The sequence below is a fragment of the Trichechus manatus genome, unplaced genomic scaffold, assembly GCF_000243295.1.
Source record: "Trichechus manatus latirostris isolate Lorelei unplaced genomic scaffold, TriManLat1.0 scaffold00074, whole genome shotgun sequence".
Taxonomy (NCBI): domain Eukaryota; kingdom Metazoa; phylum Chordata; class Mammalia; order Sirenia; family Trichechidae; genus Trichechus; species Trichechus manatus.
In genome coordinates this window covers 5,904,616-5,930,197 of record NW_004444010.1, presented here as the reverse complement: position 1 = coordinate 5,930,197, position 25,582 = coordinate 5,904,616, and the positions used below count along the sequence as shown (strand labels likewise).

At 39.0% G+C, this 25,582-nt stretch overlaps 1 protein-coding gene across 4 annotated transcripts in view; it reads left to right on the top strand.

Moving 5' to 3' along the window:
* The window catches only part of ARL15 (ADP ribosylation factor like GTPase 15), a 540,185-nt gene extending 523,188 nt beyond the window's left edge, over positions 1-16,997 (top strand). For 2 of the 4 annotated variants that reach the window (XM_023734972.1, XM_023734974.1), the window contains one exon: positions 13,774-16,045. In XM_023734972.1, coding sequence (XP_023590740.1) covers positions 13,774-13,926 — 153 coding nt within the window. In that variant the 3' untranslated portion in view covers positions 13,927-16,045. Of the gene's footprint in view, positions 1-13,773; positions 16,046-16,386 lie in introns of those variants that run through there. The other 2 variants (XM_023734973.1, XM_004380461.2) reach the window with 2 other exon arrangements.
* The last annotated feature ends 8,585 nt before the right edge of the window (positions 16,998-25,582 follow it).

The following is a 25,582-nucleotide window of genomic DNA, read 5'->3' as shown; positions in this document are numbered from 1 at the left end:
ATCTGAAAAGGAAATTAAGAAAATAATTCCATTTATAATAAACCAAAAATAAACTAAACCCGTTGCTGTCAAGTCGATTCCAACTCATAGCGACCCTATAGGACAGAGTAGAACTGCTCCTTAGGGTTTCCAAGGAGTGGCTGGTGGATTCGAACTGACTGGTGGATTCGAACTGCCTACCTTTTGGTTAGCAGCCAGACTCTTAACCACTGTGCCACCAGGGCTCCAAAGACATTAAGAAGACCTAAATAAATGGAAAAACATCCTGTGTTCATAGATTGGAAGTCTTAATATAGCAGTATGTCCTAGACTGATCTATAGATTGAACATAATCCTTATTAAAATGCCAGCTGGATTTTTTTGCAAAAAAATTGACAAGCTGATCCTAAAATGTATATGGAAATTCAATGGCCCCAGAATAGCCAAGACAATCTTGAAAAAGAAAAACAAGTCTGGATGGCACATACTTCCTGATTTCAAACTAACTGAAAAAGAATAGAATTGAGAGTTCAGGAAAAAAACCCGTGAATTTATGGGTAATTGATTTTTGCAAGAGTTCCAAGACAATTAAATTCAACAGAGGATGCAGATAACTGGACATTCACATGCAAAAGAATGAAGTTGGGCTCCTACCTCACACCACATACAAAAATTAACTCAAAATGCATCAAAGACCTAAATGTGAGAGTTAAAACTCTTAGAAGAAAACTTAGGTGTAAATCTGCCTAACCTTAGATTAGGCAATGATTTCTTAGATAGGGCACCTAAATCACAATCAACCAAAAGAAAAATCAATAAATTGGACTTCATCAAAAGTAAAAACTTTTGTGCTTCAAAGGACACTATCAAGAAAGTGAAAAGACATCCTACAGAATGGGAGAAAATATTTATAAATCTGAAAAGAACCTAGTATCTAAAATACATATTTTTTAAGAAAACTCCTCTTAGAACTCAATAAAAGATAAATAATCCAGTTCAAAAATGGACAAAGGATTTTTTTTAATTCTATTTTATTTTTGGTGAAGATATACAGCAAAACCAGCTCCCATTTCACTCTTTCTAGACATAATGATCAGTGTGACATTAGTTACAGTCTTCACATTTTGTCAATATTCTGTTCTGGTTGTTTCATTTCTATTTACTTAATCCCCTGCCCCCCCACCCAATGTTCTCATCTATTCTTTATAATAGCTGTTGACCCTTTTTTAAAACACAGTACTCAAGTGTGACAATCTTTACTCTTTGGGCTAAACTATTTAGTTTAAAGGTGACTTTAGGGGATAATTTCAATTCAAGGTTTGAAGAGCAACTCAAGGTCATAGTCTTGGGGACTCCTCTAGCCTAAGTTAGGTCCAGGAGGACTGAATTCTTTAAGAATTTGAAGTTCTGTTCCACATTTTTCTCCCTTTTTATCAGGAGTCAACTACAGTATCGTGTTCCTGATCAGAATGTTTAGTAGTGGTAGCCGGGCGCCATCTAGTTCTCCGGTCTCAAGGTAGATGAGGCAATAGTTCATATAGACAATTAGTCCTGTAGTTCAGTTTCTTCTCTGATTCTTGGGTTTCCTTCTTTCTCTTTTGTTCCAGACAAATAAAGACCAAAAGTTGTATTTTAGATGGCCACTCATAAGCTTTTAACACCCGAGACACTACTCACCATACTGGGAGGTAGAACATAAACTTTAAGATCTATCTTATGACAGTAGACTGGATTGTCCCATGAAACCATGGCCGTAAATCCCCCCAACCAAGGGCACTAAACCCATGAGGTCATTGGTTATATCTAATTAGTATCAGCACCTGTAGCCCACACCTCCCCACTCCCTAATTTTTTTTGTTGTCGTTATTGTTGCAAAACCATACCTAACCTAGTATTTGCCCATTCATCCCTTTTCCCTATGTACAGCTTATTGTCATCAGTTACATCAGTCATGTTGTGCAAATTTCACTTCGATTTGGTGCCACCTTTCCCATTTCTAGAAGCAAAAAAAAGTACTACCTAGAGAGTGCTTCTCCCTCCCCCTCCCCCACCTCTGGTAACCACTAGTGAGCATTAGCTTCTGCTATATTTACCTATTCATGTCGTTTCATAAAAAATAAGAACATATAATACTTGTTTTTCTGTGATTGACTTATCTTACTCAACATAATGTCCTCCAGTTTCATCCACGTTGTAAGATGTTTTGGGAAATCATTTTTCTTTATCACTGAGTAGTATTCCATTTTATGTATGTACCACATTTCACTTTTCTATTCATCTGTTGATGGGCAATTGGATTGTTTCCATCTTTTTGCTATTGTGTGCATATGTCTGTTTGTGTCACTTTTAGATCCCTAGGGTAGATACTTAGGAGTGGAATTGCTGGGTCATACGGCAGCTCTCCCTCTAGTTTTTATGAAGAACCGCCAGACTGTTTCCCACAACAGCTGTACCGTTGTGCATTCCCACCAGCAGCAGATGAAGGTTCCAACTTCTCCACATCCCCTCCAACATTTGTTATTTTCTGTATGTTTTGTTTTGTTTTGTTCTATCTTAGCCATCCTAATGGAAGTGAAATGGTATCTTATTGTGAAAGGATTTGTATTTCACTAATGGCTAATGACTTTCAACCTCTTTTCATGTGTCTGTTAGTCATTTGAATATCTTCTTTAGTGAATTTTGTCTGTTCATGTCCTGTGTCCAGGTTTTGATTGGGTTATTAGTCTTCTTGTTGTTAAGTTGTAGAAGTTTTCTATATATTTTAGATATTAGACCTTTGTAGGTTATATCATTCCTAAAGAGTTTTTCCCAGTCTGTAGGTTGTCTGTTTACTCTTTTGATAAAGGTTTTCAATAAACATAAATACTTAACTTTTATGAGGTCCCAGTTATCTGTTTTGTTTTCTCTTGCTTGTGCCTGTATTGCTGCTGTGCTTGACAATCTATTACTGAAAAAAAATTAGGTCCCAAAAGCTTTGCTCCTATGTTTTCTTCCAAGGATTTATAGTTTAGATTTAACATTTAGATCCTTGATCCATATTTGAATTAGTTTTTGTGTACGGCATGAGGTATGGATTTTGTTTCATTTTTCTGCATGTGGAATCCAGTTTTGCCAGCACCATTTGTTGAAGAAGACTGTTTCTTCCCCATTGAATGTATTTGGCACCATTGTCAAATGGTGGATTCCCATTGTCAAAAAGGGGGTTTGAATAGACATTTCTCCTAAGAAGATATGCAAATAGCCAATAAGCAAATAAAAAGAACCTCAACATCATTAGTCACAAAAATGCAAATACCAAAACCAAAATGAGATACCACTTCACACCCATTAAGATGGCTATAATAAAAAAAGACAGCTAATTACAAGCATTGATGTGGAGAAAATGGAACCTTCATACAATGTAAATTGCTCCGAACAGTTTCCAAAATACTATTTGTTAAAGGGCTTAACCTGTCTTGACTATCTCTAAAAGTGTCCTGGCCATCTACAGCTCCAGTCTCATGTTCCAGCCAAAACTTCTGGTTGAAAAGCAACCCAAGTCCACTGAGATGAGACCCTCAAGTCGTATGAATGATAAACCATTTCATTTGGGATGGAAAATTGTTTCCTTAATGGAAAAGTCTTTTTAACCCTGGAAGATTTAGCATTTAGAGTATAAAAATGATAAGATAAATCAAACCCACAGTTTAATACTTTCATTTTAGGTATGTGTAATATATGTCAATCCGGTAGATTCACTTTGTGATTCTAATTTAAAATGTGCAGTTGATTTCAGAAGTGGCCCTTTATATGGAAAGGTATGAGAATTTAGTTAAGTTTATAAATAGTGTTAGAATGTTTACAAGAACTTAAGAGTCACTATATAAATTTAATAGCTCAAATTTTTAAGAGTTCTTAATTACTTGGGGGATATTTTGATTGTTAGAGATTCTAAATGATTAAAAAGAAAATTGAATCTATTAATAAATGGAGTTTAAAAATATTTAATGATGATTAATTAAACCAAGTTTATAAATGGACCTAAATAGTATTCAGAGGTCCCCTTAACATGATTATTAAATTTAGCAGATATATAAATACAATAATAAGATTTTTTAAGTTGAGTACAAAAGCTTCAGGAAAAACTACACTTTAGATGTAAATTTAATAAATTGTTTATTCCTTTTTAAAATGGCAAAGTAACAATAAATTACCTTGCTGTGCACTAAAACCTATCCTCAAAGACACCAAAAACCTCAGACTGACAGGTCACAGAGCACGTGCTTAATGGGGGACTTGATGGGAAAACTTCTGTGTCTTGGCTACTTCCTGTGGCCTTTAAGAAGTCTCCATCCGAAAGAAACACATGCCGAACAAAGAAGGGTAATAAAATAAGGCTTTGCTGAGAGATGACCCTTCTGCCTGCTGGACTGCAATCCAAAAATGTATCTGAAATTGTAACTGGAACCTTGCTAGGTTGGAAAAGCCAAATTCTCTATCCCACCACAGTTACATAGTGTGAGTCAAAGCCGGGAGGGAAGAGTTCTAGCAAGCTGAGGTCAAACTGAGGCCCAGAAAGCCTGATGCCCCGGCTTCCTTGTGCTGCCCTTCTGGACAACGTGGAAAGCTGCAGATTGCTTTAGGCCAGGGTTGGCAATGATCTTCTGTAAGGGGCGAGATAATAAATATTTTAGGCTTTGCAGGCCACAGTCTCTGTGGCAACTACTCAACTCTGTCATTGTAGTGTGAAAGCAGCCATAGATAATACTTAAATGAATGAGTATGCTGTGTTCCAATAAAACTTTATTTATAGAGAAGTTAGTTAGTTGATTGGTTCGTTGGTTGGTTGGAAAGGAGGAGGGTGACTGGGTGATGAGGAGGAGGCAGCCAACAATGGCTACTGTGACTAAGGTCCCTTCTAATTCTAAAAGTGTCTTCTATAATGTTAAGGCCTCCTCCTCTTGAGGTGATAGGAGAACTTCAGCTGGGTCTTCCGAGATGAGAGAGTATTTATAGCCCCATCCTATCCACCTGTAGATGGAGGAGCCTTGAAGGTGGAAGCAGGAGTGCCAGTGAAGGCCTGCATGCAGGACTTGCTCCAGGCTGTAGAGGGCCCAGTAGAATAACTGGAGAGAGGAGGGTGCAGGCCTGGCAATACTGGGTATCTTTCATTAGTCCCTGAGGCAGGAAACGTTCTTATGTGATTTGTTCCTCTCACAGTGGTTGTCTGATAAGCAAACTGTTTGGATGGGAGACTAAAACAAACCCCCAGGCATATCAAAAAGACAAAATAGATGTAATTTGCTCTACACTTCTAGACTAACCAATTAAACAAAAACAGGACTGCTTTCCAGATCCTAGGACCTACCACCAAAGCAAATAGGATCATTTTATTTGGCTACTGTGGGCCAGGCTCATTTCTCCTGTGCAGTGGAAGGCTGGGTTTTTATACAAGTATTGCCACAACATATAACATTCTGTACACATCAGCGATTACTGTCTGGGAAAGGAGACTTGTAACAAGGGTGAGGCGCAATCACAGCTCATAACCTGCAGGCTTTTGTCTGGTTTTTAATTATTCCAAGGTCAGACAGGCTGCACTGAACTTTTGTTTCCTTAAGAAAGAAACTGTCTTATCAGAACTTGACTTTTAGATTATACACGTTGTTTTTGAAATCAATCACTCATTATAAATATGCACTCCCAAAGTAATATTGTACGTTTGGTAAACATCAAATTGTCCTTTTCTGGTCCTTGTTAAAACTCAATAAAAAGTAAATAGTGTCCACTCTGTGTTGCAATATCTTCGGTACTATGGCAAATTGATTTTAGTTGTATTATTTATTTCTGCCTTTAATGACATATTTAGTACCTTTCTAAGGATTTCAAAATCCTGAGAGCAGTACAATGAAAAGAGGAACAGCTGGTGTCCCTCTCTCTAGACCAACCTTTCTTTGAACAAGCTGCCAAGAATGCACTCTGAAGAATCTTAATGATGCCCTGCCACTTTATCTCCAGCCCCCGTCCTGGAGCCATGGTGTGGGCAAAGTTCTCTCTGACTTTGGTGAAGGTTACCAAGTTAAGCCTGCCCCACAAGCTTCTGTAATGAAGTTAGCAAAGCTGGAGAGCCCCTTTGCAAATATACATACGAGAAGTACATGCTCAGTGGTGTGCAGGCAAAAGTTTGACAACTGACTCTCCGGGAGGGGACAAAAAAGCCCCAGTTTGTTGCACTAGCGGTTTCCATGGTGCAGATACTCCTAGCGTGGCTGATTTCATGACTTGTACAATTTGCTGTCCTTGTACTCAGAGCTGGGAAGAGAATGCGCACCATCAGCTATAGCCAGTCCGGGTGTCAGCAGGCCCTGGGGCACCACGTGAAGCATTTCAATACAAAGGTTTCCCCCAATATGACACGTTAATACAATTGTGCATCTGCACTAGTGACTAAAGTAAGGCGTGAGAGTGTAGATGAAAAAGTCCCACCCTCTTTGTAACAGTCATGGAAATAGCCTACAAAATTTCGGTCTTTGAGGCTCTCTTGATCATCCTCTGAATTGGAGCCCTGGTATAAAGAAAGTTATCATCCAGACCACATTTTTACCAGAGAGTTCAAAACCCATATGAACCCACCTCAAGAACCATTTTCAAATAGTTCATTGAAAAATATAAACTGTACAATGGACGCTTTGTATATTAAAAATTACAAGAAAGCAATAATGACTCCACTGGGTTCAGAATGGATCCCTGGTGGTGCAGTGGTTAAGACCTACAGCTGCTCACCAAAAGATTGTCAGTTCAAATCCACCAGCAGCTCCTGGGAAACCCTATGGGGCAGTTCTACTCTGTCCTATAGGGTCACTATGAGTTGGAATTGACTCAACAGCAACGGACTTGGTTTTTTTTGGTTTGGGTTCAGGATAGTTAACTGAGTCATGTTCTCTTGCATTATCCTCCAGCTTGCCTTTCTACCTACCAAATCCCATGACTGCAGTGCTTTTTCCTGGCTTTCTGTATTGTCTTTGATATCCTCACCAGTATTCTCTACCGTCTGCATCAGATGCTGACCTATTATTATTGATTTGAAGGAGCTAAAATTGTCAGTCCAAACTCCTTCATGAGACCCAATTCCTTTTCCAGAGGTGAAGAAAAATGTGCCGATATTTCTAAAGTTTCTTTCAACAACCTTCTATAAAGATAATTTTAATTCAAATTGAATTACATGATTAAAGACTATTCTAAAGAATCATATCCCTCTGTAATTGAATCCAGTTGAAATATAGTCAGAGTGCAATATATGAGTGGAAAAGCTTGAGGAAATTGTACAGTATTAAACAGTCTTTTACGGTCACTAACATATGTAGCTGCTAACCAAAATACCAGCAGTTCGAGTCCACCCAGAGGAGCCTTGGAAGAAAGACCTGGCAGTCTACTTCTGAAAAATTAGTCATTGAAAACCCAATGGAGCACAGTTCTACTCTGACATACGTGGAATTGCTATGAGTTGGAATCCACTCTATGGCAACTGGTGGTGGTTGTTGTCAGGTGCCATTGAGTCAGTTCTGACTCATAGCAACCCTGTGTACAATAGAACGATACACTGCCCAGTCGTGTGCCATTCTCTCAATCGTTGGTATGCTTGAGCCCATTGTTGCAGCCACTTTGTCCATCCATCTTATTGAGGGACTTCCTCTTTTTCGCTGACCCCCTACTTTACCAAGCATGATGTCCTTCTCCAGGGACTGATCCGTTCTCCTGATAATATGTCCAAAGTATGTGAGATGTAGTCTCGCCATCCTTGCCTCCAAGGAGCACTCTGGTTGTACTTCTTCCGAGACAGATTTGTTTGTTCTTTTGGCAGCCCATGGTATATTCAATATTCTTCACCAACACCATAATTCAAAGGCATCAATTCTTCAGTCTTCGTTATTCATTGTCCAGCTTTTGCATGTGTATGAGACTATTGAAAACACCATGGCTTGGATCAGGTGAATCTTAGCTTCAAGGTGACATCTTTGCTTTTGAACACTTTAAAGAGGTCTTTTGCAGCAGATTTGCCTCATGCACTGCATCTTTTGATTTCTTGACCGCTGCTTCCATGGGTGTTGATTGTGGATCCAAGTAAAATGAAATCCTTAATTACTTCAATCTTTTCTCCCTTTATCTTGATGTTCCTTATTGGTCCAGTTGTGAGGATTTTTGATTAATTTATGTTGAGGTGTAATCCGTACTGAATGCTGTGGTGTTTGATCTTCATCAGTAAGTGCTTCACATCCTCTTCACTTTCAGCAAGCAAGCTTGTGTCACGTGCATAATGCGCAAGTTGTTAATGAGTCTTTCTCCAATCCTGATGCCGCGTTCTTCATATAATCCATCTTCTCAGATTATTTGCTCAGCATACAGATTGAATAAGTATGTTGAAAGGGGATACAGCCCTGATGCACACCTTTCCTGTCTTTGAACCACACAGCATCCTCTTGTTCTGTTCTAACGACTGCCTCTTGATCTATGTACAGGTTTCTCAGGAGCACAATTAAGTGTTCTGGAATTTCCATTCTTTGCAATGTTATCCATAATTTGTTGTGATACACACAGTCAAATGCCTTTGCGTAGTCAATAAAACACAGGTAAACATCTTTCTGGTATTCTTTGCTTTCAGCCAGGATCCATCTGACATCAGCAATGATATCCCTGGTTCCACATCCTCTTCTTCAGTCTTGGCAACTGGTGGTAGTGGTGGAAAAAGCCCAGGCAGAAAAGCATGTAATCTTATAAAACAAATGATGAGGACAGTCCTCTTGTCAGCCTGATGTTGTTTTGATTTAGGTTTTGCTTTACAGTGCTCTGCTGTAATCAATGGGCCCCCATATGTTGGCAAATGGAGCGTGGGCACAGGCACTCATTCAAGCCCGCTTATGCTGCCTTCACCTGCTCTCCATCTCAGCTCAAGAAATGTCAGTTGAATGAGTGATTTTGTGGGAGCCAACTTTCAGGATGAGAATTTCCAAAGCTCCCTATACTGATCCTGATCCTACCACAACCCGCCGCTACCATTCTGCAAGCTTTGAGAGGGGTCCATTATAATCTCCTAATTTTTCACACAAGTGTGTGTGTCGTATGTAGATGGGGACCTAGGGAAGTATGGGCAAAGCAAATATTCAGCTTCTATCACTGGTAGTGAATGTGTAGAAAAATAAGCTAATAGCCCCTGACATGGGCAAGAGTGACCTGCATTTGACATGGGCTACAGCAGCAGTTCTCAACAGCGGTAGGACCACCCTTAGGTGGTGTTTGGAGATTGAGTTGGGGAGTGGCACATTTTTAGTTATAACAATGACTGGTTGGTGCTAATGGCATTTAGTGTACCAGAACCAGAGGTGACAGATTTCCATGATGCATCACACAGTCCTACACAATGAAGAATTGCCACACATCCTAACTCCCTTTTTAATGTCTTGCCATACATTCATGTGGGTCAGAGCTCTGATTGTAAATATCTGTGCTCAGAACCTAACTCTATTTTACATAAGAACACACTAAGTGTGTCCCTTCTGGACTATCTATACCCCTGCTCCCCAGAGTGCTTAGAGGAAAATTAGGCCAGCTCTGAGCACAGATTACTTACATGCTTTAATAATAAAAATAGAAAAAACAAGAACATTTACATTATAAATAAAATGAGATTTACAGGCTTTTAAAAAGGAAAGACCTATCAATGCAGTTCCGAACAATTTAGGTGACTTCTAGATATTTAATCACAACAGGTTTGTAACAATTGAAAGTAAACTTTTTTAACTGAAATGAGGGCAAGACAGGGAAATCTGCGAGTGTCATGGCAACCACATTATCGATCCTGAAACTAGAAAGGGATTGTTTTCATTATTTCTCTACTCAAGGAAACGTAAAGGACATCTCCTAACCATGAGTGGGTCGTCTCTGCTATGTAATGTCTCGCAGGTTTAACAGCTGCTACTAACATTAGTTGCAATGAGATGATACTGATCCTTCTCTGTTATATTGGAGCTTTACAGTAAATGCAATGTGTAAATAACAGAATGCAGTAATGCAAATCACTCACGGTTGCATGAGTAAAGAAGGGCTCTGGTGACGTAGCTAAAATAGGTTGGCTACTTATGGTGGCTTTGTTTTCCTATCTCTAGGGTGGACATGTGGCAACTAAGAAATGCCCACTCTCTGTGGCATTCCTGAAAATAGCTAAATGACCACAGGTTGCCAGGCAGCTGTATTCTGATGTCATTCCCCCAAGTGCCATCTCCAGAAGCCAATGTGGAACAATCATTGTCTCCTTATTCCAGCAGTTTCCAGTTAACCATGACATTTAAGCAGCTGACAAAGTATTCAAAAGACTTAGGTTCATTTTCTCTTATGTCATTTTTTAAATTTTTATCTTGGTAAGAGAGAGCTTTAAAAAAATTATGGCCGACATAAAAAAGATCCTTGTATCGCAGGCAGTTGGTTTTTGTTTTGTTTTGTTTTGTAACCTTAAAAACAGTATCAGATGTAAGCAATTGATTTATGTTGGTCAAACTTAACACCATTCTTTAAAGTTATATGTCACCATATAGAAGGGTAAAATAGCAATGATGGGCAAGTCAAAACATGACTGTGAATAATTTTTATTATAACACAGGGGAAGTAAAATTCAAATTTCAGGTTAATATAAGAAAACAAAATAAAATGTTACAAAAAAGAAGTCGAAGTCAGAGCATTAAGTCTTCATCTTGCCTCCCTTGCCTTGTAGTCTTTGTTTTGTGGAAACATGAAACCCTGAGTAATGAAAAGCTATTTCTGGCGCAAATGCAGCCACTCATTGTGCTTGGATATCACTGTAATGCCAACAATGGTTTTAGAATCGATATTATAAACGTAGAGTGCTGTGGAATCATTTGGATACCGGTAGGGTAGATATGGCAGGGTTTGATGCTCACTTAGGTTACAGATCTGAAGATCTCAAGTTACCCAGCCATGGTTGTGAGCTTAACACCACGAGGCTCCTTTATCTGGTGACCACCCTGAAATCGCAGCTTCCATTTCCTTCTCATGTTTAATATTCAGCAGGAGCAACTACGGAAACATAGCTACCATCTGACATCTTTATTACCTTCCAAGGGTGCCTACATGATAGACTATATTTTCAGTTGCCTAGAAACCAGCATAATAGGTAGCTAAACCTCCATGTTGTTTGTGTCTGGTCAATATTGCAAAATATCACAAATTATGTTTTGTGCTTATTTAAATCTAATATTGCTTTCAAATTAGCTGTAAATATGCTACCAGGATCGATTCAGTGTCATTTTTAAAATGAGGCATTTGGAGGAAGTATTGTTAGTGAGATAACCTTACTGTCTTCAGCTTCTTCTTTATTTTAATATTATTTCATTTCTTGCCACAGGCCCTCTTCCCAGTTATTCGCAGTACTTAAAATACGGTCCTTTTGGATTTGAGGATATAAAATGTTGTCACGGCTATAACTTCCTTCATGTGCCAGACTTTGGATATCACATGCCGTCCCTCTCATGATGGGAGGCAGTGTTGATCAGATACCAGACTGCATCGTAAGCATGGAGTCACCCATTTCTGCATTCGGTGGTGCCAGCTGAAGCCTCAGTTTGTGGGAGAAGCAAGGAGGCTAATATCTCTGATTGTAAACTCTTGCCAGCAGCAACTCCTAAGCAGCTGTAGATTTAAACAGTCTTCCCTACCTGTCGCTCCTACCAACTCTTCTCTCCCCCTGCTGGCTGACGGCTTCCTCGCTCTGCTGCTTGGCAGCTCCTCTTTGGGCAGGGCTGACCCCCTGGTCCTGGGCATTGTACAAGCAATTTCAGGTTCTCTCAAATGCAAATTGTTTGGGGTGCCCTACAGAAAAGAAACCAAAGGGACAGGGTTTGTATTTTCCATAAGAGAGAATCCGCTTAACAACATACTTTGTTAAAAAACCTTGAGCAAAAATTGTTCTGAAGTTTTGTCCTCTTTTTCTGATCTATGCATGAGATTTTCATTACTTTTCAGAATCAAAATTAATGAGGGTCCTTCAATTCTCACAGGCTTCTGAGTTTGTTTTGTTGAATTGGTGTTTATTTTGAAATTGCAAACATCTATAGGAGAACTTTTTAAACACACTTGAATTTTAAAGTTTTAGCATATTTGTGGTTCCTAAATTAGCTTAATTTAAAAACTTACTATTTCTTACATATATCTTCTTGTTCATATGAAAATATATATACACACTTAAAACCATTTTGGATGATGTATCTCTGATGTTAACAATAGTCTGGTGCTCGTAATGATAAAGGCAAAATGAAACCACATTTGAGAATGGCGTGTGGCTCAGACACTTGTTTTTTCTGGATTGAATATTGACTAAGATAAGATGTTGGAATTTTTCCATGGCACATGGGATTTAAGGAAATTTGTTGACCATGAATGTCTTTGAGTAATGCTTCTTCTCTACTCACTATGTTATGTAAAACATTGCTGGGCTAAAATACAATGTTCTATTCTTGTGTGATGTAGTGTATGTGAAGTGAAACAGCTTCATGAACTTGGTACTTTATCGTGCCATTTGGAGAAGGCCACCAATACTTCTGGAAGTGGTAACAATTTGGTGTTTATTAGCAGTCAATGGTTGACAATACTAGCCAATACATTGAGTGACTTGTAATTGGTTATTAATCATTTTTTTTTTTTTAATTAATAGACCTTTATTTTTTTAGAACAGTTTTAGGTTTACAGAACAATTGAGCAGAAAGAATCAAATTAAAAAAACCAAATCCAATGCCATTGAGTCGATTCCGACTCATGGCAACCCTGTAGGACAGAGTAGAACTGCCCCATGGGGTTTCCAAGGAGCTGCTGGTGGATTCGAACTGCGAATGTCTTGGTTAACAGCCATAGCTCTTAACCACTGCACCACCAGGACTCTGCAGAGAGTACAGAGTTCCCATAGTACCCTCCTCCCAAGTTTCCCCTTTTGTTGACATTTTTCATTAGTGTAGTACATTTGTTACAATTGATGAACCAATAATTATTAGCTAAAGTCCATAGTTTACGTTGGGGTTCACTCTTTGAGCAAACCAATTTTTAAGGTAGCAAATGCTTCACCCCACATACCAGTTGTAAGGTCTTGATCTTTTTTTCCCTAAAAATTCAGGACAGGAAGGAGAAAAAAAGCTGGGAGATTTTATGTATGCATGTATATTTATGTAAGTTTGTATATGTATATATACACATGCACTCAGTTTCTACTGTCTTTCCCAGTTGTCAGAAATAGATACCAAAAATTTAAGGGAGAGAGAGAAAAAGATTGTTTAAGTGAGATTTTTGGTTGCATTACGTGCTTACTGGTGAAAATAGTTGAGTGCTGAATAATTGATAGGGTACATACTGTCAGCATAAGATAGGGTACATAAGTCAGCAGGATGATGAGCGAGAGCTGCTCTGCTAGAGGTATTTTGATTGAATTGAATCTTTTTGGTGTCTGCAGTCTACTTTGCCCTGTGCCATAAGTGCATGTAATTCTTTCTTAGCCTTCATCAGACCTCCCATGCTGTTAAGTGTAGGGGCAGAGTGGTGGCTTGCAAGCGAGTCATTCACCCCTAAAGAAAACACTCCCGGGTCACAACATATAACCCACATTATAACAACAGCTGTGGATGGGATTCTAGAAGGTCTTAGGCATCCTAGTTCATATAAATTCTCCATGAAATCCTCCACTTCACCACTCTCAAAATTTTGGTATGAGAATGGTTCTGATATAATTAATAACATATTTATCTTTTTTTGTGTTTCCTGAAGGTCAAAAAATATTTCGAACTGGAACCACTTGCACGTGGAAAACGCTGGATTCTGCAGCCCTGCTCTCTGGACAACATGGACACACTGAAAGACAGCTTCTCTCAGCTGATAAATTTGTTAGAAGAAAAAGACCAGGAAGCTGTCAGAATGTGAAATCTGTCAAAGAAAACGGGTTCCAAAAAGGCCTTGAGCCTATCGTGTTAGTTTCTCATTTTAATTTTATTTTGGTATCAAGACTATAATGGCTTCAGTATCTGTTTTTCTCTAGTTAACTCAGACTCTCATCTCTCTATTAAAGTGAATATTCTGTAAATCAGGTGAATTATCATCGGCATTAACGTCAAGTACACACTACTGAGAGAGAATTTATTCTGTTTACCACTAATTATCTTCACCGCATGTCTCTTCCTTCTGTTGTTCTAAGCATCTCTTACATACTCTGTGCTAAAAAGGATGGAATTCATGGCTCACGGAAAATCAAATCCCTTATGAAGGACTCCAAAAGACTCACAAGACCTTGACTAATATTCCCTGGGCTCGGGGATGGAGTGTCCTGTGGCTGGAGTGCCACACAATATGTGTATCATTTTCAAGATCTCTTGGGTTTTTTATTTTATTTTTTAGTTTTTTGTATACTGACCTTATAGACGATGAGACAAAAATGAGCACCAAAAACTTCATTTAATCACCTTATCAGGAAAGAATATCCTGCCCTAGTAGGATTAACTTTGACGAATTTAGACACAAGACGCATCACGTTTCCTTGATTACATCTGAAGAGCCCTCTCCCTCTTTTAAGAGCAAAGACATTTTTGTTTTTGGAGAGGTGTTAGAGGAAATATAGGCACAGTGCATGCACCCCTGATTACTGTTTGATCAAGGCCTCAAATATTTTTTAATGGAAAGTTTACCCTGCATAAAGTCAAGCAGCAACATTATATAGGTACCTTTTTCTAAAAATCCTAAGTGTTTGATTGAAACAGAGAAATAATTTTTTAAATAATGGATAAAAATTTTAAACACAGCCTAAGTATAGTTTAAACTGATATAAGGTTTAAACTGGCACAAATTGTGACAAGGATATCAAAGGCAGAATCATCTGTATTTTATTCATTAAGTGCTAATGTAGTTTAATGGAGTCTGTTAATGCTTCCGTCTAGTAATTAAAGGTCTATCAGTATTTCTATTATAAACCTCTATTTTCAGGGATTTCAGTGTGCCCTTAAAAATGAACTAGGAGCTGCAGTGAATAAATAATTTTAGGGCCCAGATTCAACCTTTGGAGCTAATTTTTTTTTTCATGTAAATTTAAATGATAAAATTACATTGCCGTAAATGTACGGTTTTACTAAGATTTGAGGCCTTTGACCTTTTCTAAATCAGGAATAATCTATGGATATTGAGGTTTGTGGATAAAATACTCTTTGGCATATTTTGTAGACTTTTGACCACATGAAATACTAAGTGGCCAAATGATATAAAACTGCTCCATACACCTGAGCAATAAAAACATGTTTGTAATTTTTAGGTAACATAGGCTGACACCCAGATATCACAGACTCACACTTCAGTACAGGGTGATATAATACCTTGTTAATCCTACAGGAGATGTATGTCAGACCCTTAACGTCCTTCCAGTATAGTTTTTGTGGTTTAAATCTCATAGGTGGGTTTTAATGAAATCATTACTGTTGAAATGGACCTTCTTTAAGGTTTTTTAAAAGTTAATGGATCAATAATGATTCACAGTGATTCGTATACAACTTTGTCTACTGCGTCCTTGAATATTATTTAACACTGTAATCCGTGGGCAACATAAAAGTTTTATTCCAGTCACCAGTTACCTAATCCCTGCTTTTATTTTATCCTGTTGTGCTCATCATCTATGAAAAGTAAATGATTACTAGGCATTGCTTCCCCTGCAAGTTCATTAAATGTAGAATCTTGTCTTTTTAAGATACTGTGGCTGAGTGCTCCAAGCCATCTGTTAAATGACTTCCCGTTGTCTGTGTGTGTGTTCATGTGTGCGGCAGGGATGGGCTTCTTCTCAGACCCACGACTGTCTGCAATGTCTCAGCCGTCAGAATGAAAACATTATCAATCAGTACCCAACAACAGCTGTTTTTGACAAGTTTCTGTCTGACGCCTAATGCTTTACAACTGTCAATAAGGCTCCTTCTTTGTCTAGCAGTTCGGAGCTCGCCGGCTTGCTGCTTCCTTGCCGCATCCTGTCCTTGTAACTCTAGAATTTGCCTTTTTTTGGAAATCCACATGGGGGGAGGTATGGGGCCCTGGACGGGTGTGGGTGGGTGGGTGGGCGTGCGTGTGTCATATTCCTATTTGCGTGTAAAGTGCCACAGGTGTCTTAGCTTGCATATTCAAATATTATATAGGAAAAACAGTCTGTTATGTTTTTCTTAACTTAGCTTCTTGTTATATTTATGGAAGTTACCAGTTTTTGTACCTTCTTAGCTAAAGCAGTTGCCTTTTTGTAATGGCAATTAATTTATATGACAAAACTTTCTATCTACTGTAGTTTACAGTATTGGTTGCTAATTAACTGCCATATTGCCCTGTCTTTCTATTAAAAAAATACTGTATCTATACTTACAGATTAACAGACTTATGTGGACAATTGCCAGGCAAGAAGAACTCGTATTGTCCGTGATTTAGATATGATTTCCACTATCTTCAAATGAAAATAAACGCTGAGTAGAATTGATGTTCTCAGACTGACTCCTTTCAGTGTTCGCGTTTGGAGGTCCCAGATTTCTCTTTACATCTGTGTTGCCTGTTTAAGTCTTCAAAATAAGTTCTGCTGCTCCTGGGTCAAAACAAATGATTAATTCACATTTCCTTTGAAGTCACTGTGAAAACCTTAAAGAAAAAAAAAGTGTCTTTTTCAGTTGGTCTGTCTTCAGCAGCAGTTGACTTTCGTTGGAGTGAATCCTTCAGAATGAGTGAGCAGAGTCAGATGTTAACGTAAAGTGACATCCTTCAGTCAAAGCATCATTTCATGATAGTTGCTGTGAAAACAACTAAGAGTGGCAGAGTTTGGTGCAGTGAGCGGTTTCCTTCAATGGTGATACCCTTAGGAAATAAGCAAATATTTTTAAGTGACTTAAGAGGAAATACTATGTATTTACAGGTCTAGCCTTAAGGCTGAGAATACTGTAGAAAAGAGAAAAAGTGTGAGAAAGGAAAATAAGATAGATGGATGGAAGAAGAGAGAGAAAAAGAAAAATATACATAATGGAAGGTGAAAAAATTCAAATCCCAGCCCTTGTTTGTTCCCAAATGAACCATTATTCTGACACTTATTGTTTGACTACATACAGAGCTTACAACACCTCATTCCTAAACTGGGATCCATCCTGCATTCCTAGCCTTGTTTCCAAGGCTTACTAAATATCTCAGACCTATCCAAGCAAATGTGGACAGAATTGTTTAAGATTTTGAAGCAAGTGGGATTTTCTTGATGTTCAGATTGCAGATTCAGACTTTAATGGGAATCTAATAATCGTGCCTGGCTTCATCCTCTTGATAATTTTAGAGTACATTTTCATTAACCTTCTGACCTAATGGCACAAACCAAAAGTAAAAAGTGGGGGGGGGGGGCAGAAAATGGGAGTTGCCCTTTGGGATCCCTCATTCTCAATGGGTTTGGAAGGGAGGGTCTGTCTCTGTTATGCAGAAACTTTAGGAGACTATAGATTTCCCCTCTTGCCCTCCCCCTCTCAGCCTGCGTTCACTAGATCTGAAGTTCATACTGTGAAATGCATTACCACATCAGGTTGGGAATTCCTGGCTCCAAAGGGTTCACAATGTTTGGTCACCGCTGAGTCAGCATGATTAAATGATTTGCATCTCAGGGTTAAATGTTTTCAAACTGAAATGCATGAAGTGACGGATGAGCACAAGTTTTGGCGCCCTACCCCACTCCCACTGTACTAATTTAGGAACATGAAAAGGATCCCTTGTAAGACAAAGGAGCCTCGGATGGGATATCAATTTCCCCTCCCCTTTCCCATTCTCTTTGAATTAAAATCTGAAATGAAAAACTGTCCTTCTACCTACTTTTTTCATCAGACCTGGAAATTCAGACTTACCACCCTGGAGATTCATGTGTTTGGGACAACTACTTCATAATGTGACCTTCTGTGAAACAGTGCAAAGAATTGAAAAGGCACAAAAATCTCTCCAAAGAGATTCCTTACATTTGTCATTTCCTTACAAAACAGTGAAGTAAGAAGTGCTTCATAATTTTCTGTCAGATCTTCTCTGTCTTCTCATCTTGCATTCCATCTCTGCTGCGTTTAGAAAGGCCACCTACACAGTGTTCTCAGGCTTAGCTTGCCCCCTCCCTTTCATGCTCTGCTCCTCAAGTCTTTGAATGGAAACCATAGTGTTTATGGGCCACTCTATATGAATAATCAAATTTTTACAAGGAAATAGCAAGGGTCTTGTGGTTTTCAAAGCAACTTCACTTACCATATATATCTACCTTGTGAGGTCACTGGTTGAGTACCCTTATACCCTGTTTGGAGGATAAGGAAAGGGACTCCTAGATTTAATGGCTTGCTAGGCTCAACCAGGTTTATAACCTAGTCTAACTCCTGGCCCCCCACTGCGATAACTAAGTGTTTCCATAACAATGGACCAAAGTGGACACAGCCATCAAATTATGGTTTTAGAAAATTAATCTTCTACAAAAATTTCTTCCTCACTCTCTCCCTCTCTCCTTCCCTTCCTCTTTCTCTCCTTCCCTCCCTCCCTTCCTCCCTCCTTCCTTTCTTTCTTGTGCAAAAACCTCTCCTTTTTCTGATACTCTTAGAATACTCCACACAGATATTTCAGCATGGGTCTTTCCAGTAGCAACATTCCAGCCACAGAGGAGTGTTGTCTCCAGAGAGGAAAGCCTGGCTCAAACCCATGGGTACAGAGCAAATACACAAATGAAAAAACCTTGGATAAGCATTACTTTCCTTGTCTCCCTCATTTCCCTGTTTCCTCTGGGATATTGGGGGAGGGGGAGAAAGGGAACTGGTCATTTCAAAAAGCCTAAGATCATTTATATCACAGGCAAACCCTTCCTGAAGGTGTGAAATCCAGCCTACAATGCCACAACTTTCCCTGACAAGTGATTCATTGAGACAAAGGCTGGAACTCCAGCATCAAACAGATGTCAGACAAAACACCAAGTGCCTGTAAATGATTGCTTTGCAAGCATGGAATGAGTGGAAGACCTGGCCTAATGATGCCTCCATGTCTGGACAAGCTTACAGAAGACATAGGTTGGGGGGTTGGGGGGTGGAGGGGAAGGCGGGTTGCACTGTTTTTAAATGGAGTCTGTGAAGGAGGCTGTTGCTGGAGAGAGAAGTGTAACCATGGTTTTTACCTGAGCAGCTCATGTCGAGACGAATGATTTCTGGCTGGTTTGTGTGCAGTGTATATAAAGGTCAACCTGAAAAACACACTTCAAGGGCACCCTGAAGGCCAGGCTGGTGTGATATGATATTAAATCATTACACATATAAATATCAGAGTAAATTGAAAATGAGAAGAGTTTGTTGGAACGGAAATTGCTCACCAAAAGGCAGAAACAGGAATGCAAACAGTAAGTCTGGCTGTCATTCTCTATAATCTGGAGCAAGTCAGGCTTGGCTCTGGACCTTCTCCAGTTGTTTTACAACTTTCTAGACATGAGATGTATCAACCCAACACTTTTATTAAGCAGCTTTGACAGGAATTTTCAGTTGACAGCTTGTCGAGACTCAACTTACCATTGTCCTTTTTACAGGTTTTATCGCTCATTTAGACCCATCTCTCGGTTTTAATAGCCTTTAGATTTTTTAATCTATTCATACATTCAACACATTAAAAGAAATTTATTTTTTGTTTTTGTGAAAGTATACACAAGCAAGATACACCATTTCAGCAATTGCTACATTTACAATTCAGTGACATTGGTTACATTCTTCAAGTTGTGTTACCCTTCTCACTTTTTCCAAATTATTCCACCAACATTATCTTAAACTCATTGCCACCTAAGCTTCCCACCCAACCTTTTGAGCTGCTGTTGTCAATTTGATTGATCTCACTCACATAGATAATTCTTTTAAAGACCCCAATGCTCAAAACAGATGTTTTTACAAATTAAGATAAGCTATTTTTTGGTTCAAAGAAGACTTAAGAGGATAGTTTTGGTTTAAGGTTTAAAGTTTAAAGATTATCTCAGGGTAATAGTTTTGGGGGTTCACCAAGCCACAGAGGCTTAAGAAAATCTGGATTCCTTTGAGAATTTAAAATTCTGTTCTGCATTTTTACTCCTTTTGATCAGGACTCTTCTATAGAAACTACATTCAACACATTTTTGTTGAGCACAAATTATGTATCAGGTATTGTTTAGATGCTAGGGCTATAACAATAAACATAATACACTTAGGTGTTACTTTTGTGAGACTTAATTACTATAACATTGATTGAGTTGTATAATTTCTATGACCTTAGGGAACATTTGTATTTGGGGGCATTTTGTTACATTAAAATTGCAATTTGAGTCTCTAGGTCTTTTTGTATTTTTTTCAAGGTCTTAATTTCTGTTTTCAGACCTCCTAATTTTTTTTTCCCATTTTTTTTTTTTATTGCTGTAGTTTAAATGAAGTTTACATTTCAACTTAGTCTCCCATATAAAATTGTATACCTACATTGTTATGTGACCCTAATTGCTCACCCCATTCTGCAACAGCACACTCCTCCTTTCCGTCCCTGATTCCCCATGTGCATTCAACGAGCTCCTAACCCTATCTGCCTTCCCATCTCACCTCCGGACAGAAGCTGCCCCTTTGGTCTCTTGTACCTACTTGAGCTAACAGGCACACTCCTCACGAGTATCATTTTATGTCCCACTGTCCAGTCCAATCTCTGTCTGAAGAGTTGGCCTCAGAAATTGTTTTAGTTCTGGGCTGATAGAGAATCCAGGGGCCATGCTTTCCGGGCTTCCTCCAGTCTCAGTCAGACCATTAAGTCTGGTCTTCTTACTAGAATTTGAGTTCTGCACCCCACCTTTCTCCTGCTCCATCCGGGACTGTCTGTTGTGTTCCCTGTCAGGGTGGTCATTGGTGGTAGCCAGGCACCATCTAGTTCTTCTGGTCTCAGGCTGATGAAGTCTCTGGTTTATGTGGCCCTCTCTGTCTCTTGGGCTACTACTTTCCTTTACTTTTCCTCTTTGGTGTTCTTCACTCTCCTTTACTCCAGGTAGTTGGGACCAATTGATGCATCTTAGATGGCCGCTTGCAAGCTTTTAAGACCGCAGACGCCACTCACCGAAGTAGGATGCAGAACATTTTCTTAATAAGCTTTATTAGATGTTCCCTGAAAGCATGGAGACTTCCTAATTTAAAAAGCTTACAGATGCCGCTAATGGCAAAGATGAAGAAGTTGAAGATTTTTACCAACTCCTGCAGTTTGAAATTGATCAAACATTCAGTCAGATGCATTGATAATTACTGGTGATTGGAATGTGAAAGTTGGAAACAAAGAAGAAGGATCAGTAGTTGGAAAATATGGCCTTGGTGATAGAAATGATGCCAGATATCTCATGATAGAATTTTGCAAGACCAATGACTTCTTCACTGGAAATACCTTTTTTCAACAACATAAATGGTGACTATAAATGTGGACCTCGCCAGATGGAATACACAGTAATCAAATCAACTACATCTGTGGAGAAGCTTGATATCATCAGTCAGAACAAGGCCAGGGGCCAACTGCAGTACAGACCACCAATTACTCATGTGTAAGCTTAAGCAGAAGCTGAAGGAAATCAAAACAAGTCCATGAAAGCAAAAGCACAACCATGAGTATATCCCACCTGAATTCGGAGACTATCTCAAGAATGGATTTGACACACTGAATACTAATGACCAAAGATTAGATGAGTTGTGGGATGATATCAAGGGCATCATATATGAAGAAAACAAAAGGTCATTAAAAAGACAGAAAAGAAAGAAAGGCCAAAATGGAGGTCAGAAGAGACTCGGAAACTTGGTCTTGAATGTAGAGTAGCTAAAGCAAATGGAAGAAATGATGAAGTAAAAGAGCTAAATGGAGGATTTCAAAGGGCTACTCAAGAAAACGAAGTATTATAATGAAAAATGTGCAAAGACCTGGAGTTAGAAAACCAGAAGGGAAGAACACGTTCAGCATTTCTCAAGTTGAGTGAACTGAAGAAAAAATTCAAGCCTCAAGTTGCAATACGGAAGGATTCTATTCAATCTGTATACTGAGCAAATAATCCGAGAAGCTGGACTCTATGAAGAATGTGACATCAGGATTGGAGGAAGACTCACTAACAACCTTCAATATGCAGATGACACAGCCTTGCTTGTTGAAAGTCAAGAGGCCTTGAAGCACTTATTGATGAAGATCAAAGACTACAGCCTTCAGTATGGATTACACCTCAACATAAAGAAAACAAAAATCCTCACAACTGGACCAATAAGCAACATCATGTCGAACAGAGAAAAGATTGAAGTTGTCAAAGATTTCATTTTACTTGGATCCACAATCAATGCTCATGGAAGCAGCAGTCAGGAAATCAAACGATGTATTGCACTGGGAAAATCTGCTGCAAAAGACCTTTTAAAGTGTTAAAAAGCAAAAATATCATTTTTAGAACTAAGGTGCGCCTGACCCAAGCCATGGTATTTTCAGGTGCCTCCTTTGCATGTGGAAGATGGACAATGAATAAGGAAGACCAAAGAAGAATCGATGCCTTTGAATTATGGTGTTGGCGAAGAATACTGACTATACCATAGACTGTTAGAAAAACGAACACATCTGTCTCGGAAGAAGTACAGCCAGAATGCTCCTTAGAAGCAATGATGGCGAGACTTCTTATGTACTTTGGACATGTTATCAGGAGGGACCAGTCCCTGGAGAAGGACTTCATGCTTGGTAAAGTAGAAAGTCAGCAAAAAAGAGGAAGACCCTCAATGAAATAGATTGACACGGTGGCTGCAACAATAGGCTCAAACATAGCAATGATTGTGCGGAATTCGCAGGACCAGGCAGTATTTCTTTTTGTTTTAAAGAGGGTCACTATGAGTCGGAACCAACTCAATGGCACCTAACAACAACAATTTAGAAATATCTTTGAATTCTATTAGCTATTCTATTTAGTTAGTTTTTTTCTTTTTAAGATCATTAAGAAAAGCAGAAACATAAACACAGACAAAGTTTTGCTTTTTTTTTTCTCTTTTTGGCATCTTTCTAAATAGAACTGTAAAGCTAGCACCTTTAATTCTGCTGTTTTACTGCTATGACAAGTAAGCACATGTCTAGCACGCAAAAGTGCTTCTGAAGTGCAAGACTAGTTCTGCCCATCACCTACTGCTCTTTTAATCTTTCCTGTATTCCTTCTCCAGAACAGCTTCATCTCATCCTTCTGTCTGTTGATCTGACAAATGATCTATGTTTGAGATATTGGATCCTGAATCTTCAAAATAGTAACTGTCTCTTGCGTTTTTTCCCACCTAACAGTAAAGGCTACAGTGGGGGAAAAAATTGCTGTAGAATTGATTCTGACTCATGGTGATCCCACATGTGTCATAGTAGAACTGTGCTCCATAAGCTTCTCAATAATAATTTTTTGAAAGTAGATCACCCGGCCTTTCCTCTGAAGTGCCTATAGGTGGACTTGAACCTCCAACCTTTTAGGTAGCAGCCAAGTGCATTAACTTTTTGCACCATGCAGGGAAATGCTGCCACAATCCATGTGCCCAGACAGAGGTAGTAACCTGCAAGCTATGCAAGCCTCTGGATTTCTTACCTAGTCTGGCATAAGAGGGTTTCAACCGGGTTTCAGGAGACTGCTTTGTTTTCCTCTAATTAAGGATTGGGAACTGGGAAGACCCCTTCAAACCTTTATTCCAAATGGTGCCGGGGGTATTGACCTACTTTAGATTTAGAATGTTTTTGCAGAATCTATACCAACACCATTCTCATTTCTTTGAACAACTAAAGTTTCTGCTCTTCCCCCTCACCAGCCCCAAGCTGTTCCCCTTAGAGACCACAACCCATGCTCCTCATCCAGTTCACTGGCCTGGGTGTCCAGGTAGGATCACAGTAATAAATTGAAACAGAAACTTCTCTATTTCCATTCAGTTTTATTAATTTCAAATCACCCCAAATTTGAGGTTAAAACAATGAGATCGACTGAAGTCACATAATTTTGTTAGTTGCTATCAAGTCATTTCCAACTCATGGTGACCACCTGTATGCAGAGTAGAACTGCTTCATTGGGTTTTCAAGGCCCTGACCTTTCAGAAGCAGATAACCATGCCTGTCTTCTGAGGCGCTTCTGGATGGGTTTGACAGGCAACCTTTTGGCTAATAGTTGAGCGCTTAACCATTTGCACCACCCACGGACTCCTGAAGTCACACATTGTAATTAATCTTGGATATTGTGTGTATGTGTGGGTGTGTAAAGTCACAGAATACCCGAGATTATTTAAAACGTGTGGTTTATAACTGGGTATCTGCCCCTAATGAACTAACAGATGGGGCAATGACCACCAGCAGCTACCAACATCATAAAAAGGGAAACATTGAGAGAGTATGTGTTTTCTAAGAGAATCCAATACTACCTATGAAATATTCTTGCCAAATATTGAGGCTGAGTCTGTTGAAGGCTCTAGATCTAACTAACCATTTCCAGAAAATACAGAAACAGTAACATGTTAAATGACACACAGGGATGCACTCATCAAAATCCAGACTATTGGTAACTCGCCTGGGCAAATGAGTTGGTTTGCTAAACAAGCAGCAAGAGGGGAAAAGGAAATAGAGGGAAGAAACCTGTAGAGTCTTAAGGGCTTTATCACAGAGTATACATCTTATTTGGATTCTGATTCAAACTACCAAAATGTAAAAGAAGAAAATTTGAGACAAATTTGGAGAAAGTTAAACACTTAATAGTTTATGAACTAAGGAATCAGTGATTACTGGGATATTTTAGGTTCATAATGGTATTGCAGTCAGGTATTTTTTAGTGATACACCTGAGATATTTGTGGATGAAATAATACATTTGAGCGGTACTACAAAATAATCTATTAGGTGGAGAGAAGAAGTAGGTGAGCATATAGATGAAACAAGATTGGCCAGTGGTGTTGAACTGTTGAAGACAAATCATGGCAACATGGAAGTTTATGATGATTTGTCGCCTGCCTGTGAATGTATTTGACACTTTTCCCCAAGAAAAAAATTTTTTTTTATTGTGCTTTAGGTGAAAGTTTATAGCTCAAGTTAGTTTCTCATACAAAAATTTATACGCACATTGTTATGTGACCCTAGTTGCTATCCCTATAATGTGACAGCACACTCCTCCTTTCCACCCCAGATCTCCCATGTCCATTCAACCAGCTCGTATCCCTTTCTGCCTTCTCATCTCTCCTCCGGATGGGAGCTGCCCATTTAGTCTCGTGTATCTACTTGAACTAAAAAGCACACTCTTAACGAGTATGATTTTATGTCTTATAGTCCAGTCTAATCTTTATCTGAAGAGTTGGTTTTGGGAATGGTTTTAGTTCTCGGTTAAGAGAGTCCAGGGGCTGTGTCTTCTGGGGTTCCTCCAGTCTCAGTTAGACCATTAAGTCTGGTCTTTTTACTAGAATTTGAATTCTGTACCCCACTTTTCTCCTGCTCCATCAGGGAATTTCTGTTTTGTTCCCTGTCAGGGTGGTCATTGGTGGTAGCCGGGCTCCATCTAGTTCTTCTGGTCTCAGGCTGATAGAGTCTCTGGTTTA